At 34.9% G+C, this 12,158-nt stretch overlaps 1 protein-coding gene across 2 annotated transcripts in view; it reads left to right on the top strand.

The window, feature by feature from the left end:
* Nucleotides 1-12,158, top strand: part of VIRMA (vir like m6A methyltransferase associated) — a 61,821-nt gene that overhangs the window by 26,294 nt on the left and 23,369 nt on the right. For both annotated transcript variants that reach the window (XM_032609817.1, XM_032609818.1), the window contains exons 9-15: nt 1,844-2,335; nt 3,383-3,537; nt 6,413-6,495; nt 8,605-8,698; nt 8,842-9,386; nt 9,913-10,148; nt 10,617-10,869. In XM_032609817.1, the coding sequence (XP_032465708.1) occupies nt 1,844-2,335; nt 3,383-3,537; nt 6,413-6,495; nt 8,605-8,698; nt 8,842-9,386; nt 9,913-10,148; nt 10,617-10,869 (1,858 nt within the window). The remainder of the gene's footprint in view (nt 1-1,843; nt 2,336-3,382; nt 3,538-6,412; nt 6,496-8,604; nt 8,699-8,841; nt 9,387-9,912; nt 10,149-10,616; nt 10,870-12,158) is intronic.

Here is a 12,158-nt window from a genome sequence, read left to right as displayed (position 1 = left end):
AAGATCTCGAATATTTTGGAGTAGCAGATCTGGTATGATCAAAGTAGTGTTCTAAGATTATATTATAGTTACAAGATGTATTGCAATGGAAGAGAAATTGGAGTTATTAGGTAGATAAGCCTGTCTGAAGATTCTAGGTGGTAGGTGTTGTGCTAAGTACTTGGCCTGATATAGTGGCATTTACAGAAAATGGGAAGACAAATACTGTGCTAATATTGAGAGTTTGTGAAAAAGCATTACTAGGACTTGGCAACTGAACCTAGTAAGAGAAAGTAAGAAGGAGCTTTGATGTTTCTAGCCAAGGTAACTATTGGAACTGTGGTTTTATGGACAGAAACTGGTAAATTAGGAGGGAGAGTGAATTTTGAAAGAAATAATTACATTTTGGAAGGATTAGTTTGAAGTGACGCCAAGGTTCATTAATGTACCATGTTGGGGTCTTCAAGATAACCCCCGAGATTTGCTAGATGGAGTCACAGGACTGTGTTGTAATCATGACCACGATTTATTATATCAAAAGGATACAAAACATGATCAGCAAAGAGAAGGGGTACATGGGACGAAGCCTGGGGAAACGAGTCATAAACTTCCAGAGTCCTTTCCTCATTTAGACACAAAGGACCCGCTTAAGTCCTCCAACAACAAATTGTGACATGTGTGAAATGTTGCGTACTGAGCAAGCTCATTGGAATCTCAGCATCCAAGCTTATTATTGGGGGATAGCCATGTAGGCACCCAGTACCTAGCATGTATCAGAATTCCAGACTCCCAAAAGGAAAGCAGGTGTTCAGCGTAAACCATATTATTTGCATAAACAGTTTAGGTGCAGTGAGTATTATTACCAGTTGATAGGCGGAAACCCTCCCAAAATCCAAGTCCCCAGAGGCCAGCCAAGGGCCAACCTTGCAAGCAGGCCTTTCTAAGAATAAACATTCTGAGGCCTGCCATGTTAACTATTTTCTGAACGTTCCATGAGGTGGTTAAGGATGCTCTTAGAGCATAATAATGTTCACCTTTGTGGTAAGAAGTTAGTGGAGGTGTTTTTATCATGACAGAAGCCTGAGTTTAAGCAGAAATTGATTGAAGAGGCAATTTTATGCTATGTGATTACAACTATATGACATTCTGGCAAAGGCAAAACTGTGGAGACAGTGACTGCCAGGGATTGGGAGGGAGGGAGGGATGAATAGATGGAGCACAGAGTATTTTTAGGACAGTGAAAGTACTCTGTCAGTAGCAGTTGGGTCTATTTAGGGGTGTTAGGTAAATTCAGACTTTTTCTACTAAAACTATGGGTACTAAAAAAATGGTTCTTGGATTTGATAAAAGAGTCTATTGTATTAAATACTGAAAATGGATAATTTGAGGTTTTTTCCCCCTAGAGGTACTAATTCAGATATACTACCTATAGTAAATCTGAATATACTATAAGTTTTTTTATGGTATATGTACTATATTCTCCCTAGATATACTAATTCAGGTATACTAATATGCCATGGGTCGAGTAGGACCATGGTTAAAAGGAAGGAGCATTTGATAAGTGGCCTGGAAGGAAGTCCCAGATTTTAAAGTCATGGTTGATTCTGGAAAGAGAAAACTTGTCACAGTTACTTATTAAACATCCTTTGAATGCTAGGAAAAAGCCTTACAGAACTTTCACTTTTGTTTGGCCTAGTGGATAGAAGACTTGCTACTTAGAGTACTATTTTAGTTAAAGCAGTATATTGCTGAAGATAAGGATTATTGCCATTAAATTTTTTACCTCTCTCCTGTCTAATGAATATTGAATAAATGAAGAATGTTTTACACTGACTTAACATATATTTTATTACTTCTTCTACAGGTATCTTCACAGTCATCACTTCTTGGAGTTGGTTACCTTGCTTTTGTCAATCCCAGTAACAAGTGCACACCCTGGTGTGCTGCAAGCCACAAAAGATGTTTTAAAGTTTCTTGCACAGTCACAAAAGGGTCTTCTTTTTTTTATGTCAGAATATGAAGCAACAAATTTGTTGATCCGAGCTCTGTGTCACCTTTATGATCAAGATGAAGAAGAAGGTCTCCAATCTGATGGTGTTATTGATGATGCATTTGCCTTGTGGCTACAGGACTCAACACAGACTTTGCAGTGTATTACAGAACTGTTCAGCCATTTTCAGCGTTGTACAGCCAGTGAAGAAACTGACCATTCAGATCTCTTGGGAACTCTTCACAATCTTTACTTGATTACTTTTAATCCTGTGGGAAGATCAGCTGTTGGCCATGTTTTCAGTCTTGAGAAAAATCTCCAAAGTCTTATTACTCTAATGGAGTACTATTCCAAAGAAGCCTTAGGGTAATTTTATGCTTAATCCTTAAATTTTCTATTTTATTGGAAAACCACATCACTAATGGGGTAGTTTCTTGAAAGAATGTGTTTTGAAAATAAAAACTATAATTTTTTGACATAACACGTAACTTCTTAATTAAGGATTAGAATGGTGAAATCTCTAAGATGTGGCTGTAAAGAAATGAAATAGCAGCTTCTTCCAGTTTCCCCACGGTGTTAACAAAGATTGCAGCTGTAGTACTCCTGCTAATTTTTGTGGAGGGGAATCCTAAGGTACAGGAACATACGTATACCATAAGAGTCATGAGGGCTATCTTGCTGTCTTCTGCCCCTCTAAGCTATTCTAAGCTATTCTAAGCTATTCTAAGCTAATACCTTCTAAGCTATTCATGGTGCTCGGATTTCAGAAGTGTTTTGACTGGATGAGGGGGATTGAGAATGACAGTAGTTTTCAAGAACTTGCCCTATAGGGCAGAGGGTTTTAGTGTATAAGAAGAGAAACATGTTCTTCCTGGTTCATGCCATGCAAAGCAGTGGCATCCTTTGCATCGGGGTCTTGATATGACTCCTTGAGTGATGGATCTTTTGGGGGGACCTGTAAAAGGCAAACAACAGTGACTTCTATGCCTAGCTGTATATTAACAGTTCTGTAGTGGAAGTCTGAATAATCATGGTGGTAGGTTGATTCATCACACTTGTTCCTATTTATCCAGAGTGAACAACCATTTTAAAGGAGACCGATGAAGTGTACTTCCTAATCTTTTATTGCTAATGAAGTACACTTATTAATATTTCATTGTTCTGATCTTATTTCTTAATAGAAGTTCACTTTCCATTTTGATGCATGTGCTTTGTTATTACATACTTTTAAGTAGTGGTTTCAGGTGAATTGAAGGTGAAACTTTAAAGTGCGATTTCCTGTTTTCAGGAAGTCAGTCATGTTTCATTGTGAAATTCCTTGATCCCTTTAAAACCAAGTAGAAAACAATGTTAAAAATTGTTCCTAAAAATTTATTTTCATATCAAAAACTTTAAAACCTTATTTTGTTTCAGTGATTCCAAGTCTAAGAAGTCAGTAGCTTATAATTATGCATGCATACTTATTTTGGTGGTGGTTCAGTCTTCCAGTGATGTCCAAATGCTAGAACAGCATGCAGCATCTCTCTTGAAGCTTTGTAAAGCAGATGAAAATAATGCTAAATTGCAAGGTATGGTACTTGAAGTTATTTTAAGCATTTATGATATGTGAAGAAAAAAAGCCTTTGAATATCTGTAGTTAGTACTTTATCATGTTTTGATAATATACCTGGTAATACCCTGTTTTTAACTTTCTGAAAGTTAAGATACCTTTTATGGAGGTATTTTATATGGTGTTCTTAAAAAGATTTTTAGGAAATCGTTCAAAGTACCTTTTTCTGAAAAGCCATGGAAATTTCTGGGTGGTTGAAGTTCCTAATCAAAGTAGAATTAAAGATGAACTCAGAAGTTCAGTTTTGTTTATAGTTTGCATGTGTGTGTGTTTTCTATATATGTATTTCTAAGTACAACACTGTTGTAAGTACAACTTAGAAATCCATTTGTGGTTAACATGTGCTATTCTCAAGTGAAGAATGATGAATATGAACATTATTTTCTAAATGTATGTTGAATGAAGTTTATGGCAAACCTTATTATGTGGGCAGTCTTGAAAAGTTTAAGGTATTTAATTACAAGTTTTTATTATTTTATTTTGGTTCTTGGCTTTCTGACCTTGCCAAGTAGAAAATTTGATAACATTGAGTAAATGTTATGATAGCATGTGGCCTCTTTTCTTCCTTTTTTTTTTTTTTGTTTTGGCTGCACTGCACGGCATGCGGGATCTTAGTTCCCCAACCAGGGATCAAACCCGTTCCCCCTACAGTAGAAGTGCAGAGTTTTAACCACTGGCCCTGGACCACCAGGGAAGTCCCAGGCCTCTTTTCTTTTTAATCCTAAATTTTATGTGCGATACCACCAGTAAAAGTTGGATACTGCACTCAATTTTCTATATTGAAAATAGATTTTTTTCCCCCTGAAGTATGCCTTTATAAAAGAAGGGTATGCAGTGTCTTCAAAGGTAGTATTAATGCCTTACTACATTTTCTGTGTGATGGGTACACTAGTATTTGTTTTATTATTCCTTATATCTTTCATTTGAACACTATATATTCTACATATATGAAAGAGTTAATTTAAAAATGCGTAGGAAAATACTCAGATGCAAACAGTTGTAATCCTCAGGATTGTAGTACCAAGGAAGGGTGACTACTATTTGCACTTCCCTTCATTCATTCCTATAAAGTGTCTAGAACTTATTATGTGAGAATGCTTTTCTAAAAACATTTTTGGTGATAAAGTATAGGTTTTACGGCATAGCTTCTAGGAGAGTTTTGAGTTTGGTTGCAGTAAATGGTATATTTCATGTGTTTCTTTTATAAACAAAGCTTGCTGTTATTAGTTTTGGGGTGATAGTGATTACTTTTAACTTCGTAAAGGCAAATTAGGAAATTGATAACATTTAAAATTCATGATAAGGGAAAAGGCACTCAGCAGATGTCCCCCCATGGGTTTGATCCTGTTAGAAATGAATACATTTTGTGTATGCTTTTTTGGGGGTGTGGGAATCAGTGGCAGCATTAGGTGAATAAACATTATGTTATTATATTGGTTTATGAGCAGTCAATTTTATAATTCTTTTTTAATGTTGTAAGTTGATTGCTGCAAAAATATTCAGTATAGTTAGATGTAACCATGTAAATGTTTTAAGTTTTCAGAAACCAAAAATCTAAGGGCGGTAACCTCTTTTTTTTAAATATATATATACATATTTTTTTAACATCTTTATTGGAGTATAATTGCTTTAAAATGGTGTGTTAGTTTCTGCTTTATAATAAAGTGAATCAGTTATACATATACATATGTCCTCATATCTCTTCCCTCTTGCGTCTCCCTCCCTCACCCTCCCTATCCCACCCCTCTAGGTGGTCACAAAGCACTGAGCTCATCTCCCTGTGCTATGCGGCTGCTTCCCACTAGCTATCTGTTCTACGTTTGGTAGTGTATATATGTCCATGCCACTCTCTCACTTTGTCCCAGCTTACCCTTCCCCCTCCCTGTATCATCAAGTCCATTCTCTAGTAAGTCTGTGTCTTTATTCCCATCTTGCCCCTAGGTTCTTCATGACCATTTTTTTTTTTTTAGATTCCATATATATGTGTTAGCATACGGTATTTGTTTTTCTCTTTCTGACTTACTTCACTCTGTATGACAGACTGTAGGTCCATCCACCTCACTACAAATAACTCAATTTCGTTTCTTTTTATGGCTGAGTAATATTCATTCATTGTATATACGTGCCACATCTTCTTTACCCATTCATCTGTTGATGGACACTTAGGTTGCTTCCATATCCTGGCTGTTGTAAGTAGAGCTGCAATGAACATTTTGGTACATGACTCTTTTTGAATTACGGTTTTCTCAGGGTATATGCCCAGTAGTGGGATTGCTGGGTCATATGGTAGTTCTGTTTTTAGGTTTTTAAGGAACGTCCATACTGTTCTCTATAGTGGCTGTATCAGTTTACATTCCCACCAACAGTGCAAGAGGATTCCCTTTTCTCCACACCCTCTCCAGCGTTTATTGTTTGTAGATTTTTTGATGATGGCCATTCTGACTGGTGTGAGGTGATACCTCATTGTAGTTTTGATTTGCATTTCTCTAATGATTAGTGATGTTGAGCATCCTTTCATGTGTTTGTTGGCAATCTGTGTATCTTCTTTGGAGAAATGTCTATTTAGGTCTCCTGCCCATTTTTGGATTGGGTTGTTTTATTTCTAAGCCAGTATAGTAGGACATTACATTTCATTTTAAAGCTTGTTTAAATAATTAGACATAAGTTCATTCCTGTATAAAATTTAGTTTATTGAAATGAACATGGATCTGATAATCTAAAACCATGGTTTTTCTCAGGAAAAGAATACCTTTACTTCCCTTGTTTTAAAGGCTTTGTTTTAAAGGCTTTTGTTTTAAAATATTATATTATGAATTACTGTTTTTGTTTTTAAGAACTTGGCAAGTGGCTTGAACCTCTGAAAAACCTTAGATTTGAGATTAACTGCATCCCAAACCTAATTGAATATGTTAAACAGGTAAGTAAAACTTAAAAGTGCCTTGATTTTACAGAACTGTGCGGTAGTATATAGTAATACTGTTTTAACTCACTTGTATAGGTAATGCAGTTAAGTGTACTTGATTGATTTACTAGTCTTGTGGGTATAGACTGGTACTGGGTATAGATGGTTATGTAATTGTGTGTATAATGAACACAGATGCACACAACCTTATTGCTTTCTATTACCAGCTTCTGTCCTACTTTTTTCCCTCTCAAATAGGAATATTATCACCTACCATTTTGATGACATTTACAAAAGTGTTTTAAAGTTAAATGCTATGATAATGTAGCATATAATTATAGTTAAACTTTGGTGGAAAAGAATTTCCCTCAAAATTTGTACTTGAAAATTGGTAGAGTCAGTTCCAGATAATTGCAATGGGGACTAGTTCTGTTAATTTGGGATGGTTAAATCTGTAATTGAAGTAATTAATGAGAGTTGAAAATCATATAATTCATAATATTACAGTTGAAAAATGCATATACACTTCAAGTAATTCATAATGAAAAAATTCATTAAAATCATTGCATTGTTAGTTTTGGAAGTTTGAAATGTTTTCTTTGCTCCTTAGCTGATCCAATGTGTATCATAGGAAGAAGGACTAAAAGTGCCCATAGATGCATAAAAAGTTTTAAACTAGCGGGGCAGAATGGACCTTGAATTATCTCCTTTTTCATTTAACAGATGAGCTATATGTGTTGTGTATGTGTCTGTGTGTCTGTGTGTGTAAACCACCTTGGTCTTGGAGCTGCAGTGTGTTATTGAAGTAATGTATGTATATTATCTAATCTGTTGCTGTTTTGACCCACTAACAAAGAGCTATTTGGGTTTTATCTGCTTCAAATTTTTCTTCACTAACTTGTCTCCCTTCTCATTTTTCCTCCTTCTCCCCTAAGAGTACTTTTTCCTCCTATAATGCCATCATATTCTTCTGTTCTTTATACCTCAAGTGATATCTAGAGTTTTTCATTATGTTCGGTCTTTTATTTGGCAGAAGTACAGTAGTGTCCTGTAAATTTAGATGGTCAGGTATTTAGGGTACTTGTGCATGGTTAGGAGAATATATAAAGTATCCAATAAATATCAGATGGTTTCACTTAAAGTACTTAACCAATAAAAAGTTCAGTAGTAGAAATTTGAATACATGCTGTAATTAAGAGTTTTTAATTTTTGTGTAAATCCTTGTCCCATTAATTATGGTTATTATAAATGACTGTCATTCTAAGATGTACTAAAGACAGTTGATCTAAGACTGAAACTTCACTCTGTGGCTCTCTGCTGCCTTATGTAATTTGTGAATTATTGAAAGGCAGCAAGGAAGAAATTAGAGGAAAAGATAGCCTAAGGTGGGAAACATATGAGGAAAAGGATTTTCTTATTTTTAGGTTTCTCCTCTGAGGTTTAGAAGCTGAATTAGTAACATTTTAAAGTGCTATTTCTTTTAAGTTTTTTTTAACCATCTATATGCTGCTCCTTGGAAACTACAAAAATAAAGCAACTTAAACAACTATTTGTTGCCAGGAAGCATAGCGTGTGCAGGTACTAAGGACATAGGCAACTGTATTTCTTTTTCCTCTAGCCATGCCCCAAATGGCCATCATAACTAGATTCTTGTGGTATCTGCATTTTTCAAAATGTATGTTATGTAGTGTTAAAACATTCCATCATGCTTCCTCAATTTTCAAAGAGCTTTAGTACCCACAGGGCTTTGTAAAATCAGTCGTTTCTTCCTTTTTGGGAAAGAGGATGTATAGTAAGAGTATCCAAAAAGGAGCTATTTTAAATTCTTAATCCAGAGAGTTTCATACATAATCTGTATGTAGCCTTTGTTTTAGTCAGTACTTTTTAATATACTTGTGTTTGCAATTACTCATTTTATGTTCAAAATGTCATATATGGTACAACATATGCCAAAGATTATATAACCTTTATAAACTTCATTAGCCTTATTCATGTTTTAAATTTAGTTAAGAAGTTTAAAATGGTGTAAGTACTTAACTTGAAACTCATATTTTTAACTAATAACTTCTCTGGCCCTGATAGGTACCAAGAAATTAAACTTTCTATTCATTTTTATTTTTGAAGAATATTGATAACTTGATGACCCCAGAAGGAGTTGGCCTTACTACTGCCTTGCGTGTTCTCTGTAATGTGGCATGTCCACCACCTCCTGTTGAAGGTAATGTGGCTACTGTACTTAAAAACTACTATTTTTTAGGCCTAGTATAAATATCATTTATTAAATAAAATATTCAAAATCTTAACCAGTGATTAATATGTAAGTAATTAGAGTTTTTTTTTTTCTCCCTTATTTATATAAAGGTCAACAGAAAGACCTGAAATGGAATCTTGCTGTCATTCAGCTTTTTTCTGCTGAAGGAATGGACACCTTTATTCGGGTGCTGCAAAAATTGAACAGTATTCTGACTCAGCCTTGGAGACTCCATGTCAACATGGGGACTACCCTTCACAGAGTTACTACTATTTCAATGGCTCGCTGCACACTTACTCTTCTTAAAACTATGTTAACGGAACTCCTGAGAGGTGGATCCTTTGAGTTTAAGGACATGCGTGTCCCTTCAGCACTTGTGACTTTACACATGCTCCTGTGCTCTATCCCTCTCTCAGGTCGTTTGGATAGTGATGAACAGAAAATTCAGAATGATATCATTGATATATTACTGACTTTTACACAAGGAGTTAATGAAAAGCTCACAATCTCAGAAGAGACTCTGGCCAACAATACTTGGTCTTTAATGTTAAAAGAAGTTCTTTCTTCGATCTTGAAGGTTCCTGAAGGATTTTTTTCTGGACTCATACTCCTTTCAGAGCTGCTGCCTCTACCATTGCCCATGCAAACAACTCAGGTATCACTTCCATATAACATGCATCTTATAAATGACTGCAATAACACTTTTTAAAAAGCCAGTGATTTTGTTTAAAAAAAAAACAAACCCTCATCTCTTTCCCCTAAGAAAGACATAAAATAACTGGATGAGGGTGAGATAAAACTGAAGCAAGTTGGTCATTAAGGAAATATGGGAGTAACATTTTAAATAAATTTTTGTTAATGTGAATTTTATTATGCTGTTATGTGTACTTGTACTTTTGTTATTTTTAAATCCTTTTCCCCCACCTTTATCGTGTGTTAGAATTTGCCATTAACTAGGTTGCTTCACCAATGGACTCTGCTCTACTGACTGCTAACCTGAGAACAATAAGATTTTTTTAGATGCATTGAATTCAAGCACATGTTTAATTGTATAACAGAAAATTAAATGTTTTAAGCATGCAGTAAAGATGTTCTTTTCGTAACAGTTCTTCCTGAACAGTTTTTGTGACTATAAATAAATATTTTTAAAAATCTACGTACACATTATACTTTTTTAACAGGTTATTGAGTCACATGATATATCAGTGGCACTCAACACCCGAAAATTGTGGAGCATGCACCTTCATGTTCAAGCAAAGTTGCTCCAAGAAATAGTTCGCTCTTTCTCTGGCACAACCTGCCAGCCCATTCAACATATGTTACGGCGTATTTGTGTTCAATTGTGTGACCTTGCCTCACCAACTGCACTTCTGATTATGAGAACTGTGTTGGATTTGATTGTAGAAGACTTGCAAAGGTATTTTGATTTTGCATTAAAAATTTTTTTCCTCAAGTTATTTTTGACACAGATTCATTTTTTTTAACTTAGAATTTGGAAACCAGGGTTTAGTGTGCTCAGGTAATATGTGTACATATAAATATACACATATACATCTATACAGACACACAGACACATGAATAAAGATTAATTTTAATTAGGAAACTTTATGTCATTATTTCATGTGCAAGATATCTTGACGTGTTTCAAGATTGGGGTGTTTGAAAGGTGAGCTATGAAGTACTCTGATTTAAGAAAATACATTATTAACAACCTGAATTTACAAAATTTTATAGTAATTGTAAAATGCCAGAGAAGTTGTCATACCCAAGGAATGAAATGTTTTATATAAGATTTGTGTAAGTTGATATGTGTTGAAAAACAAATTATTAAGTAATGCCTTAAAATCAAGAATTTTGTTCACTAAATGTGTTGATTTTATTTCAGCACTTCAGAAGATAAAGAAAAACAGTATACTAGCCAAACCACCAGGTTGCTTGCTCTTCTTGATGCTCTGGCTTCACACAAAGCTTGTAAATTAGCTATTTTGCATCTAATTAATGGAACTATTAAAGGTGATGAAAGATATGCAGAGATATTCCAGGATCTGTTGGCTTTGGTGCGGTCTCCTGGAGACAGTGTTATTCGCCAACAGTGTGTTGAATTTATCACATCCATTTTGCAGTCTCTCTGTGATCAGGTATTTATAGTTATTTTTATAAATTTTTTTTGTGTGTATGTGTTTCTTAAAAGCTGCTCTTGATGTAAATCTTGGCTGTTAACAAAGAGATCGCATCTGTTTCATTACTCTTACTGTTGTTTAGGGAGATAAATTTGACCAGTGAGCCAACAATAAAATGATTTGATGCTATATAACTTTCTTTGACTTTGTACTTCACAGGTTTCTCTGAATAGCTTTTTTCATTTTCTTTATGAGACACTGTCTTTGGATATTTACTTTACATGCCATTGTATTCTTTGGGGTTGGTTATGTCTAGTATGTTCATTTTCCTTCTAATTATATTATACACGAATTCACTCTTGAATATTATAGTTTTGTGATTGGTTGAATTAATACCATGGTTTCTTGTTTGGACAATTTTTAAAAAAATCTTTTTTGGCTGTGCCCCACGGCATGTGGGATCTTAGTTCCCTGACCAGGGAGCAAACCCGCGCCCCCTGCATTGGAAGCATGGAGTCTTAACCACTGGACCACCAGGGAAGTCCCTGGACAACTTTTGAAGGCGTCACAGGCTACTACATTTTAGTGTGTTTCAGACTACTGTGCTATAAACATCTATAAAGACGTTGACTAAAAGTAGTAGTATTTCTTCCTGCTGTTTAAATTATTGACTTCTAGTTTATAGTTCCATGAATTAATGAGAATTGTTTTAACTTTTAGAGCCCATTGTTATTGCGATATTTGGAGATTTCTATGCCTAATGGCATTTTAGCTTGTCAGAATGCTCCTACTATCTAAATCAATCAAATATGATTTTTCCAGGCAGAATATTTTTAATAGGATCCCATCATGGAAGATTACCTTTTTCTAGCTAACCAAAACCCAGTTTGGTTACATTTAACATTCAAGAAGGAACATTTTTGGTGTGACTTGTTTTCACAAAAAGGGGATCTGGTAGAAAATAGTTTTGGACCAGGTAAAAAGGCTTATTTTAAGTCTTTATACCTCAGAAGGTGCAGTCAACTGGTGTTTGTTAATGTAATTCACGTTGGGTTGTATGACTGTGATGAGTTACACTTTAGCATCCTAGCTGCCCTGATCACTTAAACCTCTTTCTTGGCTGGCCTCACCTTATTATATTTCCGTTCTATTCAAGCTTTGTTTTATAGTTCTAACCCAAGTTGAATACTTGCTTCCAGTGTGTTGAGTTGATTAAAGGCGATAACATATACTTAAAAATGTTTCTGTAATGTCTGCTTTAGTTCTATAAAAAGAGTAGTGTGAGTTTTTAGTTATTTTTAGGTAAA

Source organism: Phocoena sinus, chromosome 17 (assembly GCF_008692025.1).
Source record: "Phocoena sinus isolate mPhoSin1 chromosome 17, mPhoSin1.pri, whole genome shotgun sequence".
Classification (NCBI taxonomy): Eukaryota; Metazoa; Chordata; class Mammalia; order Artiodactyla; family Phocoenidae; genus Phocoena; species Phocoena sinus.
This window is presented reverse-complemented; position numbering and strand designations above follow the sequence as displayed.